Genomic DNA, 25,470 nt, shown 5'->3' with positions numbered 1-25,470 from the left:
CAGACAAAAAAACATATATATAAAGCGCAGCATGACAGCACATTACAAAAATACAACAAATACTGGTGCAGTATGCAAAGACTGTGGTTTCTTAAACTTTTGTAGAGGCAATTATGTTTTAGAGAGTCTGTAAAAACAGGATGAAGATTTCTGGAAACAATTTTTGCCCCTCCCCCCACTGAATCTTGTGCTAGACAGAATTGCAAGGGAAAAAGCCATCTGTGTCTGACTCTTATCCCTGGCTTCTCCAGAGCCTGGATGAGCCTGAGCCAGCAAATGTCAGTCGGATAAAGACCAAGCCTGACAGACAGACACAGGAGTTTTGTCATTCCGTGTGTCATCCCTTTGCTAGCAAGCCCAATCTTTGCCGGTCTCAAAAGCCCCGAGATGATGGGGGGTGGGGGGGGGGGGGGGGAAGAAACATTCTCAGGGTGAACGTCAGGTTGTGTAACTCCTCCAAGTGCCACAATAGCTGAAACGTTGAGGACATGCACTATTGTGGTGCCCCCGCGGCCTTTGAGAGCTTTCATTATTGTCTTATGTGCTGTGCGGTGGGGTCACCATGGAAACACAAAACACATCAAGCAGTTTTGCCCACAAAAGGATATGAGGTTCTTCAACGAGATGTTCTTCCAGGAGCCAGTGGTCTGTGTGGGGGTCAGAGGATATTTGATGAGACTTTATATATTTTCTTTATGGTCCTGAACCCTGAAATTCATCTGCACACAAATGCAGTTCACACTTGTATTATCTGCAGGATGTGTGGTGAGCTGGTAAATATATACTGCAGGGCTAATTCAATATTTCTCTTTACTGACTTTAAATGAAACCTACTGTGATGATATAATAATAGTATACAATCTAGTGACACAGGAATCAGCTTTTCATTTAATGATAGAGAAGTGTAGCTAATTAAAAACGTATACAGGGTACTCAAGCATTAGCTTTACATTATTGAAGGATTCTATTTGACACAAGGAGCAAAGGACTTTACACACCAGGGGGCGTATTTTTCATGCGAGTAAAAGAGTAGCAAAGTCCCGCCCCTTCCACTGGACCCCCATTGGACCTTTCAGAGCGTAAAAAAAGAATCGTGTTCAATGGACAGAATATAATTATTTTCTGATCCCCCAGTCATTATGCCTTGGATTTACACAAATGTCGTTTATAGGCTTAACTTATATTTTTCATGTCAAGAGTTTGACCGTTTATTATGTCATTGTTCAGTTAAATGCTGTTGAGAAACCACAATGAGAAAGACGACATGTTATGTCGCGTATGTGACGTCACGTCATCATCCTTTCCCTCCCTTCCTTCTCAATTTACACCGATTCAACTCTCCACATGCCCCAACTTATAATGATTTTCTATGCTCTTATCCCGCCCTTGGAAAAAGGCGGTGAAGTGGAGAGATGGCCATGTCTGTGGCAAAGTTCAAGTGCGGGTGGTGATGTATATCATTTGCGTCAAGAGCAGCAAAGAGCTGTAGTTCACAAAGTGGGCTCACACAAAACCTAACATTATCAAAATTCTTTGTGCTAAATTGTGAAAAATTATCTTTAAATATCACAAACAAAATCCATAACACAATTCAAACGGGACCAGAAAATAATTTTATCTACTCATTGAATCTCAGCTTTTGTCCAGCGACTAAACGCATCAACAAATCATGTAGCATTAAGGAGCTGTCACAACCCTACAGTACACAACACCGTGGCAACAATGTCAACAACCGGTGTCAACATGTGAACACAAATATTTCAAAGACGACGAAATGAAGGACAATGTGTTGCAACATCGCCAAACAACTCAGTTGTCAGGACAGTGATCAGATAGTGAGTTGCTTTTGGAGGTAGTACAGTTGGTAACAAGACGACAGTGGCATAGCAGGTTTGGCTAACACAAACAAACAGGTGTTGTTGTACACGTTGTACATAGGGATGCAAACAATTAATCGACTATCGATTAATTGTCGATAAGAATTTAATCGATTAAATTAAATTACTTGCAATTAATCGTTCCTTTTCAATGGGAGTTTTACTGTGAAATGTAAACAAGCAAAGCTGACATAATGTAGCGGATCTCTGTGTAAACGTGTGCAGCGCAGCGCACTGCAGCACTCAAGGGAGAGAGGGAGAGGAGGTGAAAAGAGACAACAACACCTGTTGTAGCTTTACGGGACTCAGGCTGTACCATCGCTAACACACAGACGACCAGTGAGTAACGAGTCAAAAAGCCGCCGACACGGAGCTGCCTGAGGAGTTGTAATGCAGCCTGAACGCAGCTCAAACCCACGGTGCCTCAGCACGGCACCAAGCTTTGATAAACACACCGGATCCGCGCTGGTTTACAGTATCCTTCCGTAGTTTAGCCGGTCGCTACCGGAGCTTAATTTTTAAAAAAAAAGAAAAAGAAAAAAAAAGCGCTCGTTGCGGAGCCGCGGAGAACAGCGCGTGTGTCCACGCTGTGTTGGTTTATGTAACTTGAGGGGACAAATGAACCACATATTTATTGTCATGCATTGCTGACCTGGGCATTGTTTCTCATTAAATTAGAAAACCCTTTCCTATCATTCCCCTTTTCCGTGCATGGTTGAAGGAGACTGGCTCGCATCCACACTCCCATTCCCTCCTGCGCCGACATGTCGTCACATAAACCTGTACGGGTGTGTGGACACAACCACCTATATTGTTGTCAGCGCCTCATCACCGCTGGTGTTAAAAGGCTCCGTTCTTTCTGCAGTCAGGTTAAAGCGCACATCCGCCGTGTTGGTAAACAAATAGTCCCTCTGTATCAACGGAGGAAACCGTGCTTGAGCAGCTTGGGTTGGAGGTGGTGTGAGTGTGGGCCAGCGAGGGACAGAGGAGGGGGCATTAGAGCTTCAGCGCGGTACAGAACAACTGGCCCTAGTGTGAGTGCGTCCTTATCTGTGGCCGCTGCCAGCGCCACACGGGCTTTGCCTTTCAGCAATCAAGCGCTGTTTTTGTCAATGTTAAAAACAATAACAGCAACAGCTGTCGGCAGCTGAGATTGCTGTGCCGTCACCATAGAAACGCAAGACGCATTACGGCTCATTAGCAAAATATCTTTCAATGGAAACACCCGCAAATGGCAATTGCACTTTTTCGAAGTTTCAGAAATATCGCTTTTATTTTGCAAAAATCTGTAATGGAAACGCAGCGGTGTCTCTCATCTCATCTCATTATGATAGGACTTCAACCTCAGAGCTCTATGTCCCAATAACGTGCTACTTAAACATTTTCATTGTGCTGTGCTCTTAAAATAAACTAACAAATACTAGTGTAAGTCCATAAGGAATGTTGATCTTAAATTTTCCCCTAAAATTTAGGTTCTCAGGAAAATCGCCGCTTATCAATTAATCGATCATCGATCGATAAGGTCTATCAACTATCGATTAATGAATTACTCGATAATTTGCATCCCTAGTTGTACATTTTTAAGGCCCGACATAGGCAAAGAACCACCGGACACAAACTTTGGTTTATAACTGTTGTGTCTGTCCTATATTTGCGTCGCCACCGGTATGAATGGCAAAATATTCACCGGCGAATATTTCAACAGTGTCTTTTATTCGCCAAGTCCCTGGGGTGAAATACAGTTAATTGTGTTGAATTCCAGCTTTGATTATGTGATGATTTAGTACACATTTTAAATATTGTAGTATTCATCAAGTTTGGGAAACCAGTGAAAATTCCAGTGTTTTCAGTCTGGATCACTTAATAGTGGCTGAACTGTTTGTGTGTCAGAGGTGCCTTGGCAGTTAGCTACAATGGCTAATCCAGAAGACTACCTGTGCATATACTAAGGTTTTTTTCTGCCTACACATTGTGGTTTCTAGCCACATGGTGGTTATAGTCGCTATCTTTGTGTCAACATATCAGTACAACGTATTCAAGGCAGATAATAGATGGCAACAACTAGCTGTTACAAAGCGACAAGACAAGCCAGGGTCATCTATTTTCCATTACGGTCTGACTTTGTTTAAACCTGAGGTCATTTCCTGTTTTTATTTTGAAATAACTTACTCTGCTCTTTTTCTGCTTTCCTGCTTCTGTAAGAGTCTGCCCCATCCTCATATTTTCACCTATGTTTAATTAACCTCGCCTCTCCTTTGTGTTCAAGTCTGTGTCCTTCCCTCCATCTCTGACAATTCATCCGCTGTTATTCTAACGTCACCTTGTGCCTCCGTTTCCCTTATTGCCCTTCGTTTTTTGATGTCACTGAGCATTTGGCCTTGATTTATGGACTTCGTATTCCATCTTAGCGATACATCTGTGTTTTTCTTTGTTAAATCTTTGATCTGCTTGCACTGGTTTTGTGTTCTACTTAAATCTGGGACCTCTATCCTGTCCCCGTCCAACCTTGACACTTTCAGACACTGGCAAAAACTTGAGAATAAAATGTTCCTGAAATGTTAAGGGCGGTATTCAGAGACTGCCTCCCTCGCTATACAACATGCCTTCTGTTCCTCTGATACAGTGCGAGATCGCTGATCAATGCGTTCGCTTGGGAGGCGCCAGCATGGATTGTCCCATTGTACAGTGTGTACCATGTTCTCAGGAGCTGCAGTTACACGGGTGCAACATCAATAGTATTTGTCAAGTGGTTAAAGCTGATAAGAATACAAATGATTGCCTTAAGCTTGCTTTAAGGCTTTTGTGTCAGTACAGCTTGTAAGACAGAACTTTCAGCGATGAAGTCAAAGTGATAGAAGCTGTGTGATTCAACTTTATATATATATCTGACACTGGGGGATGAATATTTATGCGCAACACGTTATTTGTTGCTTTTTTTATTCTCTATATTTTCCAGTATTTTTTTTTTTATCATGAAAATGTTGATAAATAAAAAGTAAAATATATTGTATATGCTTTGTATGAACAGACAGTCATGCCGACGGATCAATAGGACGGCTCTCGATGTAAGACACCTCTGTCAGGACTTGTTGGAGCAGCACAAAACGATGCCTCTTCACTTTGCTCCTTCCCTCTCTTGCCTTTGACCTCCCACTGGTTCCATTACCTGTGCCACCCGCGCGACCTCAAGCGCATCCAATCTCGACGGTTACATAACAAAAGACGAGCGCGGAGAATATCTGAGGTGCAGCGAGGGAGAGGGCAAGGCGAGAGACTGAGGAGTGTCAGGTGCGCAGGCTGAAACAAGTAGAAAGTCTTTCGCTGTTACCACCCAGATCATTCGTTGCCCCCCCCTCCCTTTCTCCACCTCCCCTCAATGTCCTCTTATCTCAAAAGAACATGACACATTACCGCGTTTTTTTTTTCTTTTCTTTTTTTTACCAGGTCAGTTTTCTCTAGCACAGCTCTACAAACCGCATATCACTCCACCTCTGGTTTCAGCCTGTCATTTCGGATTATATAACTTGAAAGCACTCCAGCTGGGAAGCAAAAACATGACGCGTGTGATGGGAGGTGATGAATTGGGGGGTGGGGAGGGTCCAACAAGCCCCATATACCCAGCAGCCTTTTAACTCACAAGTATAATCTCATTGGAAACAGATATGCAAAAAAAAACCTGCATACGGCTGGTATAGTGTTTACTATCGGTTGCACGTAACTCATTACAACATCTAAGTTAGTGAGGTGCAAGCTGTGCATGCTTTACCTTAAAAGCGATATAATCCACAACCAAATACAAGTGTGGAATGGCAAACCTGCATGCGCATAAGCTATAAAGAAACATCATGGCCTACATCCCTACAGTCAGTTAAGTAAGACTGGATTCCTAAGTACAGCTTAGGTCTGCAGATAGAAAACTTCTAGGTTACTCTGTGACATTGTTCCAAAGTAAGACATTTCAGAAAGTTAAATACAGTTTAAAAAAGAAAAAAAGAAAAAAAACCATGCTCTTATAGTAACACGCAGCCATCAAAAATGTCCCCAGAACACACGCATTAAATCCTAGAATAACTGCGAGCTTACGAAACCTCCCAACAAATGCATGAAAAAGGAAATTCTTGGCAGCAGATGAGAACTGTTCATTTCTGAGCAGGAGGGATATCTCTCCCTCTCTCTGTCTCTTTTTTTTTTTTGAGAGAGAGAGAGAGAGAGGGAGAGAGTGAAGGCAGGAAAACCGCACCAGAGGCCCAGCCCATGACAAAACAAAGAGATTAAATGACCTGTGAATGTGACTTTCCATTTTTCCATTAGCTGGCATTCAACTTAGAGGCCTGCTGCCCCCTTCTGGAGGCTCGCAAGACATCAACCAGTAAAGATGTGCTGTAAAGCCTGCCTGCCCCCCACCACCACCACCACCTATTGTCATGGCAGTGATTTGAAGTATAACCTTATTGTCTCTTGTATTGATTAAATGTGCAACAATGGCAGTCAGTGTCATATCTGGACTTTATTCCTTTTTGGTTTGAATGCAGCAGTAGTGTATCAAAAGCCAGAAGCTATTATAGTGTTTACAGCACAGCACTTTAAAAGCCTACACACTGATTCCCCTAAGCATCGCTCTGTGTCTCCTTTCTCTAATATCTTGCACTAACATCAACATGTTATTTCTTGCCATTGAGATACAAAATAGCTGGAATCCAACCTTTTGACATACATTCATAAACAGAATGCAAATACACCACCCTCCCTCCCTCACCTCCCCCCTTTCCTGAAGTGAGATTTCAGCATTGGCCAGGGCCAAATGTCAACCAGCTCAAACAGATGGTGTGAAGAGCCCAGCCGAGTGGGTGACCTTGGCCGGTCGGGACTAGGGAGTGGGAGGGCAGCGCTGGGCATCGGGTGTTTTTGTGTAGCAGTGGATGTTGTGAACACCGAGAGAGCTCATTGAAGTTGGAAAAAGATAGAGAGGGGAAGTCATATCAGGCCGGCTTGTTGTAAGAGGAGCTTTTAGGCTCGGCTCTATGGGGATCGTGTCATAGAAAAATGTCAGGAACGGGTCAACAGCACGGAGACGGGTTCCTACCTGTTTGATATACGAGTGTAAACTACACTATTTATTCATCTTTTTTATTTGTTCCCATAAAATGTTTTTAAGAAATAAGTTTGAATGCGATAAATGAGAAAAACTATTTAAACATAACTTTGTACGGAGCTGCAAGTCATTTATTTTCAGTTATTTTCCCTATCACTAGTTCAGTCTGTCGTCTTTTTATTACATTTCAATTGTCAGAAAGTATTAAAATGACTTGTTTTATCCTAACAGCAACCAAACTCAAAGATATACAATTTACGGAGACATAAAACACAGAGAGAACAAATCCTCACACTAGCTAAGTCCAACCCTGTCAAATGTTTTGTGTTTTTGATTGATAAATTACTCAAAATGCTCATTTCAAATTTGTTATTGTAACACTGTCAACCGACAAGTGACAAGTTTTTGGGACTAATTCATATGAAAAAGTTTACACTGACCTGGAGACGCCAGCTGACAACGTCTCCAATTCCTTTACAATTGGAAAATACTTCATCTGCTGGTGAAGATCATGCAATATGGTCAAAAGCTCCAGAACAGCTGCTACATAGAGGTGAGATTTTCTTTGGTAAGAATCATAAACTTGTAAAACATGGTTGTAAAAAAATGTGGTTTTCTGTCAAACAGGGTCTAGCTGGATACAGGAATCTCCCAGTGCTCGAACATTACTGGGTTTCCTGAAGTCAGTTATAGGATGCCGAAGAGTTCATTATAATGAGATCCTTAAGGTTCTGTTTTTCCCTTTGTCCATGCACCACTACCTTCCAACTACACTACAGTAGCTACACTGCCATCCTTTCAGCCTTGTTACCAACTAATGTCAGCTCTTCTATTCTATATAGGAATCCCTGGGGTATAGCCAATACTATTAAAGTGTGAAACAAGCACCATTTCCATACCCACTAGCAAGCTGTTCTTGGGAATTCCCAATCTTCAACACACCTGCAGTAATGTTTTTCATCAAGACACTTTTGAAAAAGTGTAAATTCCCCCAAACTTTGCTCTTCTTATCGACACCAAGAGGCGCTTTAACGGCAAAGGGTTTCTCTTGCATTCTTGGCTCTTCCACTTTTGCATTCTCCTGTTTGAGAAGAGAAAGAAAAACACATTCTGTGCCCGGGCTCTCTCCCTTTCTGGTAGACTGGGTAAGGGGCTTTGAAGGAAGATGGGTGGGTAGTAGATAGATAAGTGAAATTCACCTCTGCACAAATGCCTATTTCTTGAGAGAAGGCAATTTCCTGCAGCTCTGTTCATCGCGACAGTCCGAGCTTGGTCACACATCAGTGCTTCTGAGAATGTATTGTCCTATGGCTAATGCCAAGAGAGAGGAGAGGCCGCTCTTTGCCGGATGCTGATTAAATGCAAATGTTTCGGTTTGGGTATTGCGACGGTGATATGTGTGCAGGTCAACGCTGCGTTTAACGCACTGAAAAAGGGGGGAGACAGCTCAACGGCAGTGTTTTTCATCTACACGCTTTTAAAAAGTGAAATTCTTCCAACTTTGCTCTCTTCTTATCAACGCCAATAGGTACTTGAATAGCAAAGGTGGCCTTTTTTTTTTAATCAGGGGGATTTCTTGCATCCTGTTGTTGAAGAGGAATAGGGGGAAAAAAAAGAAAAACACATATTCCATGCTCAGTCTCGTCGTTTCTGCAAGACTGAGTAAGGGGCTTTGAAGGGAGGTTGGGTGGGTGGGTGGGTAGTAGATGGATAAGTGAAATTCACCTCTGCACTAATGCATATTTCTTGAGAGAAGGCAATTTCCCCTATTCATAGCTACAGTCTGAGCTCGGTCACACATGGGTGCTTCTGAGAATGTATTTTCCTATGGTTAATGCCAAGAGGGAGGACAGTGCGCTCGTTGCAAAGATGCTGATTTAGTGAAAATGTTTCAGTTTGGGTATTGAAATGATATGTGTTCAGGTGGGCGCTGTGTTTAAGGTGAGACGGCTGGACGAGTATGGCGCCATTTTTTTGGGGGCAGTGACAAGACATTCTTCCCGGGCGGCTGTGATTACCTTCTAAATGTGAGCGAACTTGACTCGACATTAACGGTGGTTTCTACGGGATATGGAGGGCTATAACATAATGATAGAATACAGAGTTAGCGCCACTTCAGAACATCCCTTTTCCCCCTCCCGAGTGGAGTGCCTCCTTTGATCATCAAATTGTTCTCCTGAAAATCCTCTCTGTTCTTGAATTATCTGGGCCGCTGAAGTGGAAACTGAATTTTCTGTGGAGGCCAAAGCTTCTTAAGAGAAAAAGGGAAAAGACGAGGGGGAAAACTCATAAAAAGGTGTGAAAGTGACAAATATTCAATAAGCGTGTAAATATATATATATATATTTGGCATTATTCATGTGACGAAACAAAAGTAATCAAGGTCTGACCACAGTTGGGGGAAATAACTCTCTCTTTCCCTTTCTGCCCACATAAACACAAAAGAAAACTGCGGTGTTGTAAAGTAATTTCAAGTACTGTGTTATTTATTCATCAACCTGGAAGGATCTACACATATCTGGGGTATGGACTGGCTACAGAGTGACTAAAGCGCCAAATGTCAAAATTGTCAGGAAATACCTGAGAATGTATTTGCATAATAGAAACACTAAGTAGGCGATAACAAAAGAATTAATAGGCTGTTAGGAAGCAAAAATCACTTATCCAAATCTGTCCCAATACACAGAATTATATGGTACAACTGTTGCTGCCCTTGGACCTTGATTAAGGTGCTAACACGGGGCCGCTTGTCAGTTCTAATGTAAATTGCCTGTTAACTACTGTCAATGGCGCCCTGTTTAATTTGCCCGGCTTGATCACCGTTTGTTGTGGTAGCAGTTAAGTACAAATTTTCATATTCATGCATATTCATATCAATTCATCCTCTTCAGATGCAGTTGAATTCATTAGGACTGCCTCCCCGTTCGACAGCAGAAATAACAAACGAGCGCTGATTTCTCTCGTCCCTTTCATGTCGGTTACAGCTCTGGTGCTGCTCGGTTGTGGGTTTCTTTTTTCTGTTTGTTTTTTTTTTCGTTTCACACCAAACGCCCGACCACAACCTCCAAAACTATTTCTCGAGTTGGACATTTCACAGGAGCTAAAATTAGGAAACCCATGCAAAATACACACCGTCACCCCTTAACAGAGAGGAGGACATTTCTGCTTGGCTCCACACATAACGCAGAAAACTTCATTTGTGGAAACGTCTCTGAACTTTTCCTGCCCTGCACCAGGAGAACGAAGAAGCATTTTTTTTTGTATGTTTGTTTTGAGGTTTTTGTGTGCACGCGCAAGTGTGATTGCGCATACCAATCGCCGTTTATTGTAGAAAAAGAAACATGGGAGAGGGGGGTAGAGAAAAAAATTGAGCTCTAGCCATTTTGTTTACAGCCAGTGATTTTGATATCTGCTGCCTGGTTAGAGGGAGGCTCAACAAGTTTAAAGTGAACAAGACAGCCACATTCTCACACTCTGCAGCTTGAGGGAAGAACAGAAAAAAGAAAAATCACTGTTGGGGGAAACTGTGTTCGTCCTTGTTCGGAATTCAAATGAATATGGAAGGGACCCTGTTGTGTGAGTGGTGAAAACAGCCAACACAGGCAAGACAAGCACTCCGACAAGGATACAAAACACAGAGCAGGCTAAGAGGTAGGTGGATGTATACAGGTGGAGTGTGTCAGCTATGCGGCTAATATTAGCCAGGTTCTATTAAGTATACTTAATGTGCATATGAGTATGTGATGTACGCATGAATCATGGTGTGATTTTCAATAACACTTATAAATATAAATACTCACTAATGTACCAAATGTGTATTAATCCACTACTGAAAATAGTCCCAAATGACGGCTTTTTGTGGAAAAAAAAAAAAAGAAAACTTAAAGGGATAGTTCACCCAAAATTCTAATTTCACTCATTATCTTCTCACCCTCTTGTTGACTAAGGGCTGGGAGAATTTTCAGAGTCCTCCGTGCCTTCTCTGAGTTACAGCGGGGCTCCGTGCAGCGCTGCATGTCCATATGACGGTTGTGAACGGAGCTCAATTTTCTTCGTCCAAAAAGACACACCAAAACAACAACAGGAATTGTTCCGAAAAAAATTAATTATGTTTTAAGCTTGTTTGTAGGGGAGGCTCCCAGTGTTGCTCTGCCGGAATCTTGCGCGATTTGCAGAGCCGTGAACTGGGTGTCAATGCAAATCGCGCGAGATTTGGACGGACCAGGAAGAGCAGTGCTGGGAGCTTCCGCTACAAACAAGCTTAAAACATATACTTATTTAATTTTTTTCTGAACAATTTCTCATGTTGGGGCTTCAATACAAGAGGGACATTACAGACGAGCACTATGGAGGTACTTGTATGTTTTTTGGTGTGTCTTTTTGGACGAAGAAAAGTGAGCTCCGATCGCTACCGTCATATGGACATGCAGTGCTGCACGGAGCCCCGCCGTAACTCAGAGAAGGCACGGAGGACTCTGAAACTTCTCCCAGCCCTTAGTCGACATGAGGGTGAGTAGATAATGAGAAATTTCAATTTGGGGTGAACTATCCCTTTAACCCTTTTAAGAAAAAAAAGAAACTTTATATATGTGACCTATTTTGATTGTAAGATTCATGTCTTTTGAAAGGATGAATGAGTTTGTGGCTGAGTGTCACACAGGTAGTTGTAAAAGGATCCAGACATGGACTAATGGATGTTGGTTTTGGTCTTTCAATGGGAATAATAGACTGTGAAAAAAAATAGCTGCTTTACCTTTGGGGGAAACATTAGGGGGGACACATTTCAGGAGGATTGTGTGGGAGCTATTCTATTTTGTCACAACATTAATCATACCATTCAGTATAAAGCACTTCACTGTGAGAGCATTTGCATTTAACTGATCTAATGACGGCATCAAAGAGGTGTTAATTTAGGTCACAGTCATCCCTGTAATCTAGCGTACAACGTCGCTGCCGAAATTTGTCATCGTTTTGTTAGGGAAGGCCTCGTTACCCTTTCACTACACCTGCCGGCATTGTAGTACAAACTGCGCGCATGGAATAAAAAAAAAAAAAAAAAAGACAACTTACCACGGCTTCATCCTCAGAGAGAACCCGCTCCTCATCGTGGATGAGTGCCACTTTAGCTTGGAGTTCATCCACTGTTAAACTGTTATGGTGAAAAAAGGAAAGAAAAAAAAATAGATGCAAATGACAATACTGTGAGTTCAGTTAGTCTTAGTCATTTAGGGGAAACAATGAGAAATGTCCCAGTCAGGTTGTTGTTGTTTTTTCCTGCTCCTACAATAATAAGATTTTCACATAATGATTCACATGGGTTATGACACAGTAGAGGATTAGATAATGTAAAATTAGTGAGTCCATCATTGAGGCCTTCATTACAGCATACAAACCAACAACCTGTTCATAAGGTATCCTACACTACCAGTCAAGGGTTTGGACACAGCTTCTCATTCAATGGTATTTTCATTCATACTGGAGATATCAAAACTATGAAAAAACATATGGAATTTTGTAATAAACACAAAAGTGTTCATTAAAATAAAAGGGTTTTCTGTGATGGTTTGGGATGAGTTGGACTGCAGCGTGAAGGCAAAACCTCTGGGAACTCCTTCAAGACTGAACTGGAGTGGTTTTCTACAGAATGTCAAGAGTGTGCAAAGCTGTCATCCAAACAAAAGATGACTTCAAGAAATATAACATGAAAAAGTCTCAAACAAAGCAGAATATGTTTTATGTTTACTAAATAATTCCATATGTGTTCCTTCATAGTTTTGTGTCCAGTATTAATCTACAATAGGTGGGTTGGTAGTGTACGTGTACATATACATATACATATACCAGAACACCTGAGGACTCACGAGACATTTCAACCTCACTTGCTGTAGAAGCACTAAAGGTTTTTTTTTTTTTTTTTGAAGTTTGAAAACCCGAAGCTAATGAAATATATATATTACACCTTTTGACTCACTGCATGATCTTCTGGCTTCAGAATACATCAAATTTAGTGCAAAAGTTATTTGGACTTATCAATAAACCAATACTACTACGAGTTCTGTTTCTCCATGCAGGGAAACTTGCCTGCTTTTTCACCTGACATGAGTAATAAGTTGAAGATTTGCATTTTTAGGTCAACTCGGTCTTTAGATTTCACAGCTGCACTGACTGAGATTCTCTAATCTCTATTCTACCAATACCCTGTAATGCTGCTGTGGACAAGACTCGTCATTATGCTGCCTTTTGCTTATCTACTCTAAAACCAAGCAAAGTTGTCATACTGCGTGTTTTTTATTTATTTATTCCAGCGTCCTGGAGGTATGACATGTACCAAAAAAAAACAACAATGTCAACCCAACTCCTCCTCTGCCAGCATGGAGGTAGAATAACAACCCCTCCCATTCCGTGTTCGAACCCTTTATACCGAGCGGCGGGGCAGAATAAAGGCTCAACATTCCCGTCTTGATGGTCGTGTAAAAAAAAAAAAAGAAGAGGTTTCTGTCCTTTTAGCCCATCTCGTTCTGACTGCCACACAACACAACGCTGCACACAGCAGCAGCACAATCAAAAATCATACACCACCACCTCTTATCCAAGAACACTTAAAGCCTTTCTTCGGCCATTCTTCCCTGCTGGTGTCTTTCTTCCAGAGGTTCCACCTAAACTAACACTGCTGAGCTGAGATAATGACTGCATAGCCAAGATCAATCCCGGGAGTCCATCAAAAGTGGAAGTGCCGGCAAACATACAAAGCGAATAGCTTGTTCCACTACAGAGGATCAATGCTTGGGGTAAGTGCTGGAGAAAAACAATGGCTCTCTGCATTGTGAGGCTGCACAGAGAAGCAGCTCTGGAAGGGGAGAAGAAAAAAAAAACTTGTGCAAAGAAAAAAGTGGCTTTGGCCCCAATCACAGAGGGCATTTATACACATATACACCATGGCATCATAGGAGCAGGTGCTCTGCAATGCACACCTACACTCGGTCTCACCGAGAGAGACAGTGATGAACATTAGGGAGCTCACACTCACACACGCGCATGCACTGATAAATCTGGACAGAGGGGAGGGGATAAAAAGCACAACCTGTTCATGGGCCTTTGGGAGGCTCCATCATGGTTCATTTCCTGAAGCAGTTGGTAGGTTCTATTTATAGGCCGGCATACTGGTACCAGTTAATCCTGCACTGGGCTGCCAACTTCCTGCCAGCTGGCACAGTGGGCTGCACTTGTGTGTGGCGCTAGGGAGGGCTGAGGATGAAATAATGGTGAGGAAGTCCACAAGCTACCTTAATGACCGATGTGTGGGGGAGAATTCTTTGTTTCCCGATGGCACAAACTCACAGGAAGAAAGTTTGCACACTGAATCTTTAGTAGGGAATCCAGGATTCAGTTTCCGATGCAGCCGAATTTTGGGGCTCTTTGATGGGGTTTGGTTTTTGCCAAACCTTAGAACAACTGAACCCTACGCTTGCCCTATGCACGTCGACGTAATGACGCTGCCAACGTTTATAGAGGATCCTTTGTACCTTTAGTCATCAGGCTTTTTCATTCTTCTGCAAATGGTAGATGAGCTGATGACAGACAAGCAAATTTCCCTTTGGGGTTTAATAAAGTAATTCGTATTCGTAACGTTTAGGCGAAGGTTTACAAACACAGCCGGAGGTGAAAATGGAACTAGTGCGCAGAAGAGTATTGTTTGGCAGTACTTTAAGACTAAAGAAGGCGATTCAACTGGAGCTATATGTTCAGTTTGCAATGTTTACCTGTCTTGAGATGGTTAGGACCCAATGGTACCCAGACCAACATTACCATCTTTACTAAATGTTCTGCTCTCAAAATAATGGTGAAATTTATTGGCCATTGTTTTTTACTATTAGAATAAAAAAGGTTGGTGTTTACTGCAGTTATAATGTGTTTACAGCATAGGCCAGTGTAGGATTTGGTTTCGCATTCGGCTGAATCTTAAACATCAGAATCGGTATTCGGCAAAACCCCAAAAATGTGAAAAATGTCCAAACCCTCTCACTTCAATAGCAGCAACAACATCTCTGCAGAGTTCAAATATAATTAAGCTGATAATCACCAGTTTTTGACACAAGCTGAGGTGTTTTATTCAGGATTCAAAACTTCCCGAATAAACTGTTCTCGTTTTTTGTTTTGTTTTTTTTTTCCCCATGAAGCAATTATCGGCGGCTGAATGGATGCAAAAATGAGATTAGTTCAAAGTATAAATGAGAGAACAATTATCTGCATTAAAGATAATTAGCAATTCCAATTGCGTGGATTAAGAACGGGGTAGTGTTTTGCTAAGTGTCATTAGGGACAAAGCCAGGAGCTTTTTTTTTTTTTTTTGGTACAAGATAAAGAGTCTGCAATGTGCATGCTAATCCGCTTCAAAGTCAGCAAAAAAAAAACTGCCTAGCAATGCGCATGCAGCAGGTACGCCGGTGACTTTCGACTTTGCATTTATCATAACAGCGGCTAAATCAGGCTTGACACTTCGGGGGGTGTGAGCTGCGGAGCCTTACAGGGGGAAAAATGGTGATGTAGCATACATATACAAAGCCTCCACCTCCTGCTTTATTCAAAAGGGCATCAATACATGTCCCGCCTCGAGATAGCCAGCTCGCTCGAATCCCATTGACTGACAGACTGAAACAATGGCTGCGGAGAAATAAGCGGCACTTGCAGATATTTCAGCTTAGTAATGTGTTTGTTTAAGCGCGGCCCGTGGAGAGACACCACTTGGGATGGAGGGGATAGAGTGGATGGATGGAGACAGGGGCTGGGCAGGGAAGGGGAAGGGGATTGGGAGGAGGTGGGGGTGGTGGTGGGGGTGGGGGGGACCAGAAGGGCTGAATAATGGTACACATCCAGGCGCAGGAATGCATAAGTGGGCACATAGCGCTCCCCTGGAAAATCGCTGCACAAGCACTTCATCCTCGACGCGGCCATATGTTTTATAGCGCTTTCAGTTTACTATGCCCAGCCCCGCTTCCTTTCCGGGAGAATATGCCCAGTTAGCTTAAGCAGTATTGATTTTTTTTTTTTTCCAAGCGTGGCGTGGGAAGGTGAGGAACAGGAGGGGTGGTGGGGGGGGGGGGGGAAAGCATGAAGGGGGACAGGCTCGTTGGGGGGTGGGGGGGTGGGGGCACGCGCTCTATATTTCTGCAGGTCAACAGCAGATTCACACGTCGCCTTGCGGGGGAAAGGCACAAACGGACGGCGTTCTCTTTAAAGCCGGCAGTGGTTAAACATTGCTCACGACTGCAAGTTAAGCAGCCTGGGTGGCTGGGGGGGGGGGGGGGGGGGGGGGGGGGGGGGGCTGGGAGGGAGGGAGGGAGGGAGGGAGGGAGGGAGGGGGGACAAGTGGGTTTCTGTTGGGACACGAAGATTAAACAAGGCAAATAAAGCAATGAATTACTTTTTGAAGTTTGCAGAGGAATAAATAGGTGTAGGAGTTTTCCGGGGAATGAGACATGTGCGCTCGTCTCAGACTGATGAGACTTCACTTCAGGATTTAAGGTGGAACTAATGAGTGGTGGGGCATATACATATACATATTGATGCAGATTGGCTTCCTCGTCATTCATCTTATAGCGAGGAATGACACCATAAACGTAAAAGCAAAACATAAAAGAGTCACCGATTTTTACCCCACACTGCTCTGGATCTTCTTTATCTTCGTTCATCTGTTGTGTTGTTTTTTTTGTTCCATTAGCAGGTTTTCTCTCGAGGACTTTGAGTGAGCACGAGTTCTGTGAATTTGCTTCTCCATCTGACGTGGTAATATTCACTAAATCTCCTCTTATCCACACTGGCACAGACAGTACAGTGATTCCTTAAGGTGTTACATAAAGCCGTCTGGTCTGTAAACTCAATACCTCTTCCGTAGGACATCTGGATGTTTAGTTTTGAGCCATTTTAATGTCGTTAGCAGGTGTTAATGGAGATAAAATGGGTGGATTTTATGAAAGAAAAACCAAAACAACTACATTTACCAGACTCTCAGATCCCCAGGCAGCCCTGCTGTTTGAGATGTTAACTTGTATTTTGAAGCTTGCTCATAAAACATAATTTGAAATGACAATGTCAGTCACACTGTCTAAAGCTGACTCCTTTTAGCATGCAGCGGTTCAGCTGAGAGAGTAGATCATGCGGTGGGGGGAAGAGGTAAAGCTAGGTTTGAAAATCTTCAACCTTGTTGCACTTTTCACACTCCCCCGGTCTTCTTTCCCGCTGTGCTACATTTTCCTAAAACTGCGCAGGACGAGGAGAAAAGCACAAACTGAGAGCAAATGCGCTTTAAGAATTTCTTTAGTGTTGGATTTCATAGCAATCTAAATACTGTGACAGAAACATTTTCACCCTGGCGAGAGTAAAATCCTGAGGGAGAAACTGTTTCAGGATAAAAATATCAGTGGTGGCCTTCAAAAAAGAAAAAAACCTCAATGGATCCCTATCGTTTGAAAACCTTTACCAGCACTGTTTTGATTTGAAGCTAGTCAAACTATTATTACAGCATGTTTATATCTACATCATACATTTCCAGCACAGGGACAAGCATGAACATGAAAACTCATGGGGTCACGTGGCGTTCAATAGTCTACAACAGAGGTCTTCAACAGGGGGTGCGTGACCCCTAGGGGGTCCGCGGAGGAGCTGCAGGGGGGTCGTGGAATTTTTGGTTGATCTCATTAGACAATGTTTTGTATCTTTTAGTTTCCACATTTATGTTTCAAATAAAAACGTCATTTTGAAAAGCTTGTCTGCATGAATACCATGCAGTTGACAGACATTGTTGATACTGGCATTGCTATCAGTGAACAAGGTCTGTTTATGAATGGCAGAGGGACGGCTACTCTACTCACTGTGCATTGTACACGTTTAGAAAAAACATGACTATATCAACTTGTGTGTTATTTCAAAAGCTTAGTATTGAATGCACAATATCAAGCTACGTTTATACATGGTACTGGGCCTAGTACATTTTTTTATATAGTAGGGGTCCCTGCTCCATGTCTCCGTCAGTTTGGGGGTCCCTGGTCTATAATGAAATAACAGCATGTTATTTACCTTCCGTCCTTATTGCTGTCCAGTAACTGGAAAATGCTGTTTACTGTGCTGTTCTCGTGTCTGAGACCTAAAAAAAAAGAAGAAACAAATCATATCTGGGTTAATGCAAAAAGTACCTGATACTTTAATGAAACACCAGTTATAGCAGTTCACATTACAAGCACAATGAGCTGTGGAAACAAAGAGGCGATATCTTTTTTTTTTTTTATTACAAATGTATGTAGGATGTTCTATTTAATCGCCAATCAGCACAATAAACACTAATCCATCTGACTGCGAACTGAGAGGCAGGGATATGAGAAAAGAGCAGAGCTGGAGTTGGATTTAAAATATGGGGAGCTCGGGAAGGGGTGGGGGGCGGGGGGGGTGAGGAGGGAGAGAGGGACAGGAGGGGAGGGGTTCTTGGGCAATCAGGCAATGAGTCAGTCACACTGTGCAAGAACATTTGGTTTCCCTGTAGGAAAAAAAAAAAAAGCATGTCAGAGTCCAGAATGCAATCAGGAGGCTTTGTGCTGGAACGGCTGGTATGACAGTGATTTCCCTCTTCTCCATTCAGATTCAGGGTGCAGATGAAAAAAGGGAGACGCACAAACTTCCTCAACCCCCCACCCCCTCCTCCCCTCGTTTTTTTTTTCTTTTTTCCAGCGAGCATGTGACCCCAACTGATTCATTTTGTGAATGGCATTCATTGGAGTGGGAGGGAGAGGAAGCTCTCTTATGTTCGACACTAAGCATCTCCCACATCATCAGCAGAACGCAGAATGTAAAGGGGCAAACTGATTGGCCCCTAAGTCTGGGGAAAAGCACTTTACATAATGCTAATTGCACATCCGCTGCAATTACCTTTCCGTACTAATTACAGAAAAGCTAATTGTGAAATTAGCATTTTTTTCCCTCTCTCCCCAATGTACAGTACAGAGAGTGTGCAGTCGGGGTGTAAAAAACAAAACAAAAAGGGGAGAACTAAAACCCCAGTTCATGAACTCAAGACTTGCCTGAATGAATCTTAAATCCATATTTATAAAGTCATGCTGTTTTTTGGGGGGATTTAAGTTTAAAAGATGCAAGATTATACAGCACATCTCATCACCCGCAACATGACTGGAAGCTGCTAATGTCTATAGAGAAGCCAGATTCCTCACCCCGGTTGTTGACTCTACTCAGCCGAGGGGGAAAAAAACAAGATTTGCTAATATTCTTCTGTAATACACACAGCATCTGTCATATTAGTGGCCTATTCTTTTGTTTGAACAGCGCTCTATTCCCAACCTAATGCTTGACATTCTCAACCCATCCTCTAGTCCCTGTGTCTCGCAAAAAAAAAAAAAAAAAAAAATGAGCGCACGAAAGGAGGGAAGAGAAATGGTCTCATCCCTCCCTCCACTGCTGCAGAGCTGTAGCTATGAAAAACAACCATAAGGAGGATAGATGGAGAGGGGAGGAGAGGAAGGCAGGGGGAGAAAAGGATAGAGAGGAGGGAGGAGGGGGGGGGAGGGGGGTGTTGAGGTGGGCAGCAGAGATGTGGTAAAAAAGGTAAGAGGAAGAGCGGGGAAGAATGTGGAAAATAAGTGGAGAGAGAGTAAGAGGGCGAAGAAAAGAAGAGAAGGGAGGTTCAAGACACGGGCTCTTTAGGCCAATGGCACATATAGGGGGCTATGTTTACTAATGGACACCATCACTCATCCGCCCATGTTGCCCTGGCGATAGCACTGCACACTCGTAAAATAAAGACAGGCACAAAGAGAAGAGAGAAAATGGAACATATCAGCAGGAGACTGCAGATCTTTGCCTGGGCTGCAGACCATGTTATCCACATAAAGCTCCCTTTGTTATTCTAGGCTCTGCACTCCAAGGCTGACAAAAAAAACATAAAAAACATATTTTGCATTCTTTTATACACTTATAAGCAGTATTTTCCAGGTAGAAAATTACCTAATTCATTGGGTTTTTAAAAATGTCTTGAGATGGAAATGAATCGAAGGGCTGCAGGTGTTGTCTTGAACTTTTACTAAACTGAGAAGAGCAGACTTTGTGATGAATACAGAAACAGTGTGAAAATGAGTGTTTTAACTTACATGGTGCATTCAATCGATGACTTGGAAACTGAATTAAATCTGGTCATAAATTCATCGGGGATGTCATTACAGTGACTGAGCCCAATGATTTATTCTCTGTGCTCATCTCAAGGTCCCCACTTATGAGTTTTCAGGATATTTTAAAGAAATCATGTCTGATGTGAAAGAAGCTTTTTTTTCTATGAAATCTATTTAAAACGAGCTATCAAATTCAGATTGTGCTTTTCAGTGTTTGCAGTTGCTTAGTTCAGCTTCCAGGTTGACTGATTCTCAGGGTATATGTATAAATATGTATAGCAATACCCACAGCTGACACAGTTCATGAACTCGAACTTGGCTGGCAGTTGACTTTTAATGTGGCTTAAGGGTTAAGGCATTGACCATAAACCAAAATGTCTGGGTAACGGTTCCACTGCGGCCGGGGACCTTTATTGACCTTTGTCTCCACTCCACTGTTTTCTAATCAAGACTTTAAACTCTGAGTGAGTTTCTGGGCACTGCACATGATCTTTTATAACGTATTAAAGACTAGGGGACAAATACTTTTTTCTAATATCTATAGAGGCTTATGTAAAACCCTGCAGATGTATGCAAAGATTTGACAAAGATGCTAAATTGATCTGTATTGGTGTTGGTACTGGCCTTGTTATGTGGTACAGAATTCATATTCATAGCAGGTATAAATGTAAAGGGCTCTGATCTTGATAGAGATAATAAAGCCCAGTTAAGATCACATGTAAATGGATTTTATGGTGAAATTCTTCTAAGCCCCTCCTCGTTGCTAATTCAATGACTCTCACACTCTTATGTGGTAAAACCATAGACTGTAAAAATAATGGACGTAGCACCCGTGACATCACCCATTGGTTTGGGGGAGTCTGTTTTGTGCCGCTACTACGGGGGTTTGAACTGCGCCATGTTGGATTCTACTTGCCATATTTGGAGAGGTGCGGCAGTTGGCCGGCCGAGAACCCGCCCACTGGCCTCGAAGCAGCGGTCTCCGGACCTGTCACTCAACGTTTCCGCGGCCAGAATTTTAAACCTAATAATAGTAAAACGGGGTGTGCGGGGGTAGAAACTATCGGTTGAGACCAAAAAAATTAAATGTACCAGGCTGTAAATATGTTTTTTTAAGCTGTAAAGTCGGCTATTTTAACATGGGGCTCAATTGGAGTTGCTCCCTTCTGGAGCCAGCCGAGGGGATTGCAGTTTTTTGAACGCGGAAGTGAGCTTCACTTCTCAGACCGACAACTGCCCCCTTGGGTAAAACACAACAACTGTCTTCCTTCCAAACAATAATGAAATCGTTTAAATTAAGGTGTGGCAGGGGAACAGAAACGCTTTTGTTATTGTGTGATAATTAGTTCTCTAATAAACCACACACCCTTAAATTAATGTCCTTTTCTTATTTATCAGTCAAATATTTCAAAACGGTCTAAAAATACTGTAAGCTACTGGCTTTATGGACTGTTCCAAACACAAGTAATTCTAATAACGTCATAATTTAAAATGTTTTTAGATATAAAAGTGAAGAGTAGGAGCTTCTGCAATTAGTCAGTAAAGCAGTAAATCAAAAAACGGTTCATTTAAAACAATCAGTAACTGATAAATTGTTATTTTTCCTTGTGAATCTTGACCCAATGTTAAATGGTTCAAGGAGGATTTGATTGATGTGCCATATATGAAAGTAATCTAAATATACTTGGGTTTTTAGACGATTGGCCCTTATAAAAGAGCAGCATACAGTATATCACATTAAGCAATCGGTTATGATAAAACACTGACATAATGTGGAGTGAAATTTGAGAAAATAATTACCAGATTAATCCAAAATGAAAATAAGTGTTAGTTGCAGCCCTAATATATTTAGCGTGTCAGAGATGGACGTAATTAGAGCTGAAATTGCATGATTTTCAAATCTGAATTGACAGACCATGAATTACGTCCATATTTGACATAATTGTGAAATGATGGATACGACGTAGAAAATATCTATATCTAAAAGAGCTAGGAACTATTTATGCAATCTTTTCCTTGACAACAAACTAAGCCGGTTTGACAGCTGAGGCACACTGCCCTCTCCTTACACTTAATTCATGCTATGGGCTGTCTATTAGTGCGCTCGTGTACCTTTGGAAAAAAAACAAAAAAAAGACGAGTAGCAGGGAGATGGTCTGCAAGACGGTCCGCCAGAGAAATCAGGTCAACGAGTGGATTAGCGATGAACTTGAGGAAATCCCCTCAAACTGTGGGTGAACTCCAGACAGTGTAGCTTTGAACCCACTAAAGACAGTACCAGACGCACAATACAATACGATTTATATGTATGAGGGGGGAGTATCATATCAAATAAACATCATTAGAAAAAAGGAGGAAACCTTTACGTGAACCCAAAGCTCATCAAGGATGGCATTAAGAAGGACTTTTTCAAAAACAAGCACGCCAGATCAGCGACTGCACGAGAGCAGCGCAGCCTTTGTTATTCAATGAGGATTTGCTCCTGACATCCCAGCATGCTTAACAAAATGTTAAAGACCGTGAATACCAAATGTAGCACTCGGACGGACAGGCCATATCTCAATTGTGCACGTCCTGAAGTGTTTCCTTCACTACGCAATACGCACGGCTGCCGTGAGAGCTCGTGGTCTTCAGGGGTACAAATAACCTGTTTGGCCCTTTAAAACTTCTCAATAACTGTGCACGAAGCCCTGGAGACACGTTTGAGCGACAGCGGCGGTGAAGGGAAAGTTTCTTCGTCGCAGGCTCAGCTGCTTGTTCTTCTGGCCTTTCATTCCTATTTTGACACGGGTTATTGACAGGTCATAAAGGGAACGACGTGAACAACTGTGCGTTTCTTTGTTTTTGATGTTCCTATATTTAATTAAAGTGACTCTGTGTTTGTCCTCGTGGGGGCTTTTGAAGTTTAAGAGTCTTTTGAGGAGGTTTCAAACTAAGGTTCATCTTATTTAATCATGTGCTATACAACCAAAATGTATAGGTGAGGGGGGATTCATGCAACATCTAAAAGCATTACTGTAGTTCAGGCTTTTAATATGTGGTTGCTGCATTTTGCATCTGAATTTTGATGAGTGTTGTGGAGGCCCAAGAAACTCTTAGGTGATGAAAATTAAATCTTGATTTAAAGGAATGAAAGTTGCTTTGAATATGAGTATGGTCTTAATGCATGAGATGTAAATGTAAATGTAAAATGCAATGCTATTGGTTAGGAGTTACATGGTTTACAAGGGCAGTGTAAGTTATCCCAAATTGTTGCCTAGCGCTATCAGGAAATGCAATTAAAATAAAGGTAATAAATTCACAACTGCTTGGGTCTCTCCTGAAAAAGTTTAGAAAAAAACAAAAACAAGCTCAGGGCTATACATTAGCCAGATCACATTAAGAATTCAATCGAATATAAAAGTTGGAAAAAAAATACTTCCCTGATTACTTCACCTATACAATCTCTGCTTTAATGTTTTTTTGTTGTTTTTTTTTACTGAAGGAAATGTGCATGAAAGCCTTATCAGCTAGTGGCCAAAAGCAAATAATAACAGTGGGGCCCATTGGGGAGCTGTAAAGTGTTTTCTGCTGAGTTATACTGTTGGCAGATTAATGGTGCTTATTCACTAAAACTCAAGTATGAATCAACATGTAATGTCATGTGCTGCAGGAAGGGGGGGAGGCGGATAAATACCCTTAAAGTCTCTGAAACTTCCCGTCAAAACTTCAACACACACACACAGTGGCACCCACACACACACACACACATAATAAAAGCTTAGATGGATCGGCAACATGGACAAGACATGCCAACGACGCGACCGCCGACGAAATGAAAATTGATGGTTGTTACGCCTCGATGATGAGCAGTAATGGAAGAAAAGCGATGACAGGCTTCGGGGATTGCAGGGGGGGGCGGTGAAGTCCAGCAAAGATCAGCAGCTCGCACAGTGGGAGGCTCGACGGATGCACGTTCGGAAGAAGAGCCAAAGTCAGATGACCTTTACTGCAATTAAAACTTTTGTCTGAGAGGCAGTTTGACATGAGACAATTACCGACAGCTTAGATGAAAGTGAGAAACAGGACTGCAACGTAAAACTGCCATCAGGAATGAGCCGGTTGATAGATTGACAAACCAGCAGCAGAATGTCAGTTTAAGAGACAAAAGATGTTTCGAGGAAAACACAGATCGTGCGTCACTACTCCCTTCTGTTTGTGTTGAATATTTATAGATTATTAAAGGAATATTCAACGATTCTTTTTTATCTTAAACCTTGAGCTCATTTAACTCCACCAATCTTTCTCCTGCGCACGACGGACTTGTAATGATTCCAAATCCTTAGAGACTCTGTGGGAAAAGAAATGATTGAGTGCCACCCCCCACCCCCACCCCCACCCCATGCAGCCCCACAACTTTCTGTACATTCACATACGCACGTCTGAACGTCACTTAAATGCCGAGGCAGCTTGTGCTCGGAGCGATAAGGGAATTTTCCTGTGAGTCATAAGCAACTTCTCCCTGAAGGTTTGGGGGAACGTAAAAAAAAAAAAAGCAGAGCGGTGGGAATGTAATATGCCGTTGCTCAGCACTCCTCTCTCAGCCCATTTAATTCAACAGCACAGGCATCTGTATTTAACCCTTCCAGCTGTTTTCTCATCCTCCGCCATATGTCATCCTGACCGTCCGGCCCGAGGCGCCGAGGTCAATTTACTTTTGTTTCGACGTAAAGGAGCTGAAATGAAACGGAAGCAGCCCTGTGGTGGCAGTAACAATCTCCTAATGTCTGCTAAAATCGGAGCGATTCGGTGGATTGAGCAAATTGCCAGAGAATGGACTCAAACCGAATCACAGCGGGTTAAAGGTTGAAGGACACTTACCGGTATCGCCTGCCTCCAGCGCCTTTAATGTTTGTTCTTTGAGCCGGTCCGCCTCTTGTTTCTTCCTTCTGTGCTCCTCTAGTTTAATCTGTAGGTCCTCTGCTACCTGCTGCAGCTCTCTGAGCTGGGCCTGATGAGGGAACATACAGAGACACAAACAATCAGAGGTACATGGAAAATATTTCAACTGTTAACTAATGTCTAAGCTTAAAGCGTAATTTTAAATAGTAGTTTGTGTCACTATAATAATGATTAAAAAAATTCAATAAGCCAAAAATGAAAAGAAGCCATTAGCATCTTGAAATTCTGGATGAATCCTGCTTCACTCAAATTAAGGCCCGACTGATAAATCGATTAATTTGAGCCTTTCTTAGAAATATATATAAGTATTTGGCAGATAAAAACTAACGTGAACAGTTTGTTGTGCCTTCAAACTTTGCAGGCAAACTGCAAACTGGCTGGGGTTTAATTTTGA

At 42.3% G+C, this 25,470-nt stretch overlaps 1 protein-coding gene across 1 annotated transcript in view; it reads right to left on the bottom strand.

Annotated features, from left to right (window-relative positions):
- Positions 1-25,470, bottom strand: part of LOC311001781 (glucosidase 2 subunit beta-like) — a 139,155-nt gene that overhangs the window by 101,805 nt on the left and 11,880 nt on the right. The window contains exons 6-8 of the mRNA XM_083992938.1: positions 24,996-25,125; positions 18,043-18,109; positions 12,040-12,118 (exon numbers count right to left, since the gene is read on the bottom strand). Of these exons, the coding sequence (XP_083849064.1) occupies positions 12,040-12,118; positions 18,043-18,109; positions 24,996-25,125 (276 nt within the window). The remainder of the gene's footprint in view (positions 1-12,039; positions 12,119-18,042; positions 18,110-24,995; positions 25,126-25,470) is intronic.

Source organism: Trachurus trachurus (genome assembly GCF_905171665.1).
Source record: "Trachurus trachurus genome assembly, chromosome: 18".
Lineage (NCBI taxonomy): Eukaryota > Metazoa > Chordata > Actinopteri > Carangiformes > Carangidae > Trachurus > Trachurus trachurus.
This window is presented reverse-complemented; position numbering and strand designations above follow the sequence as displayed.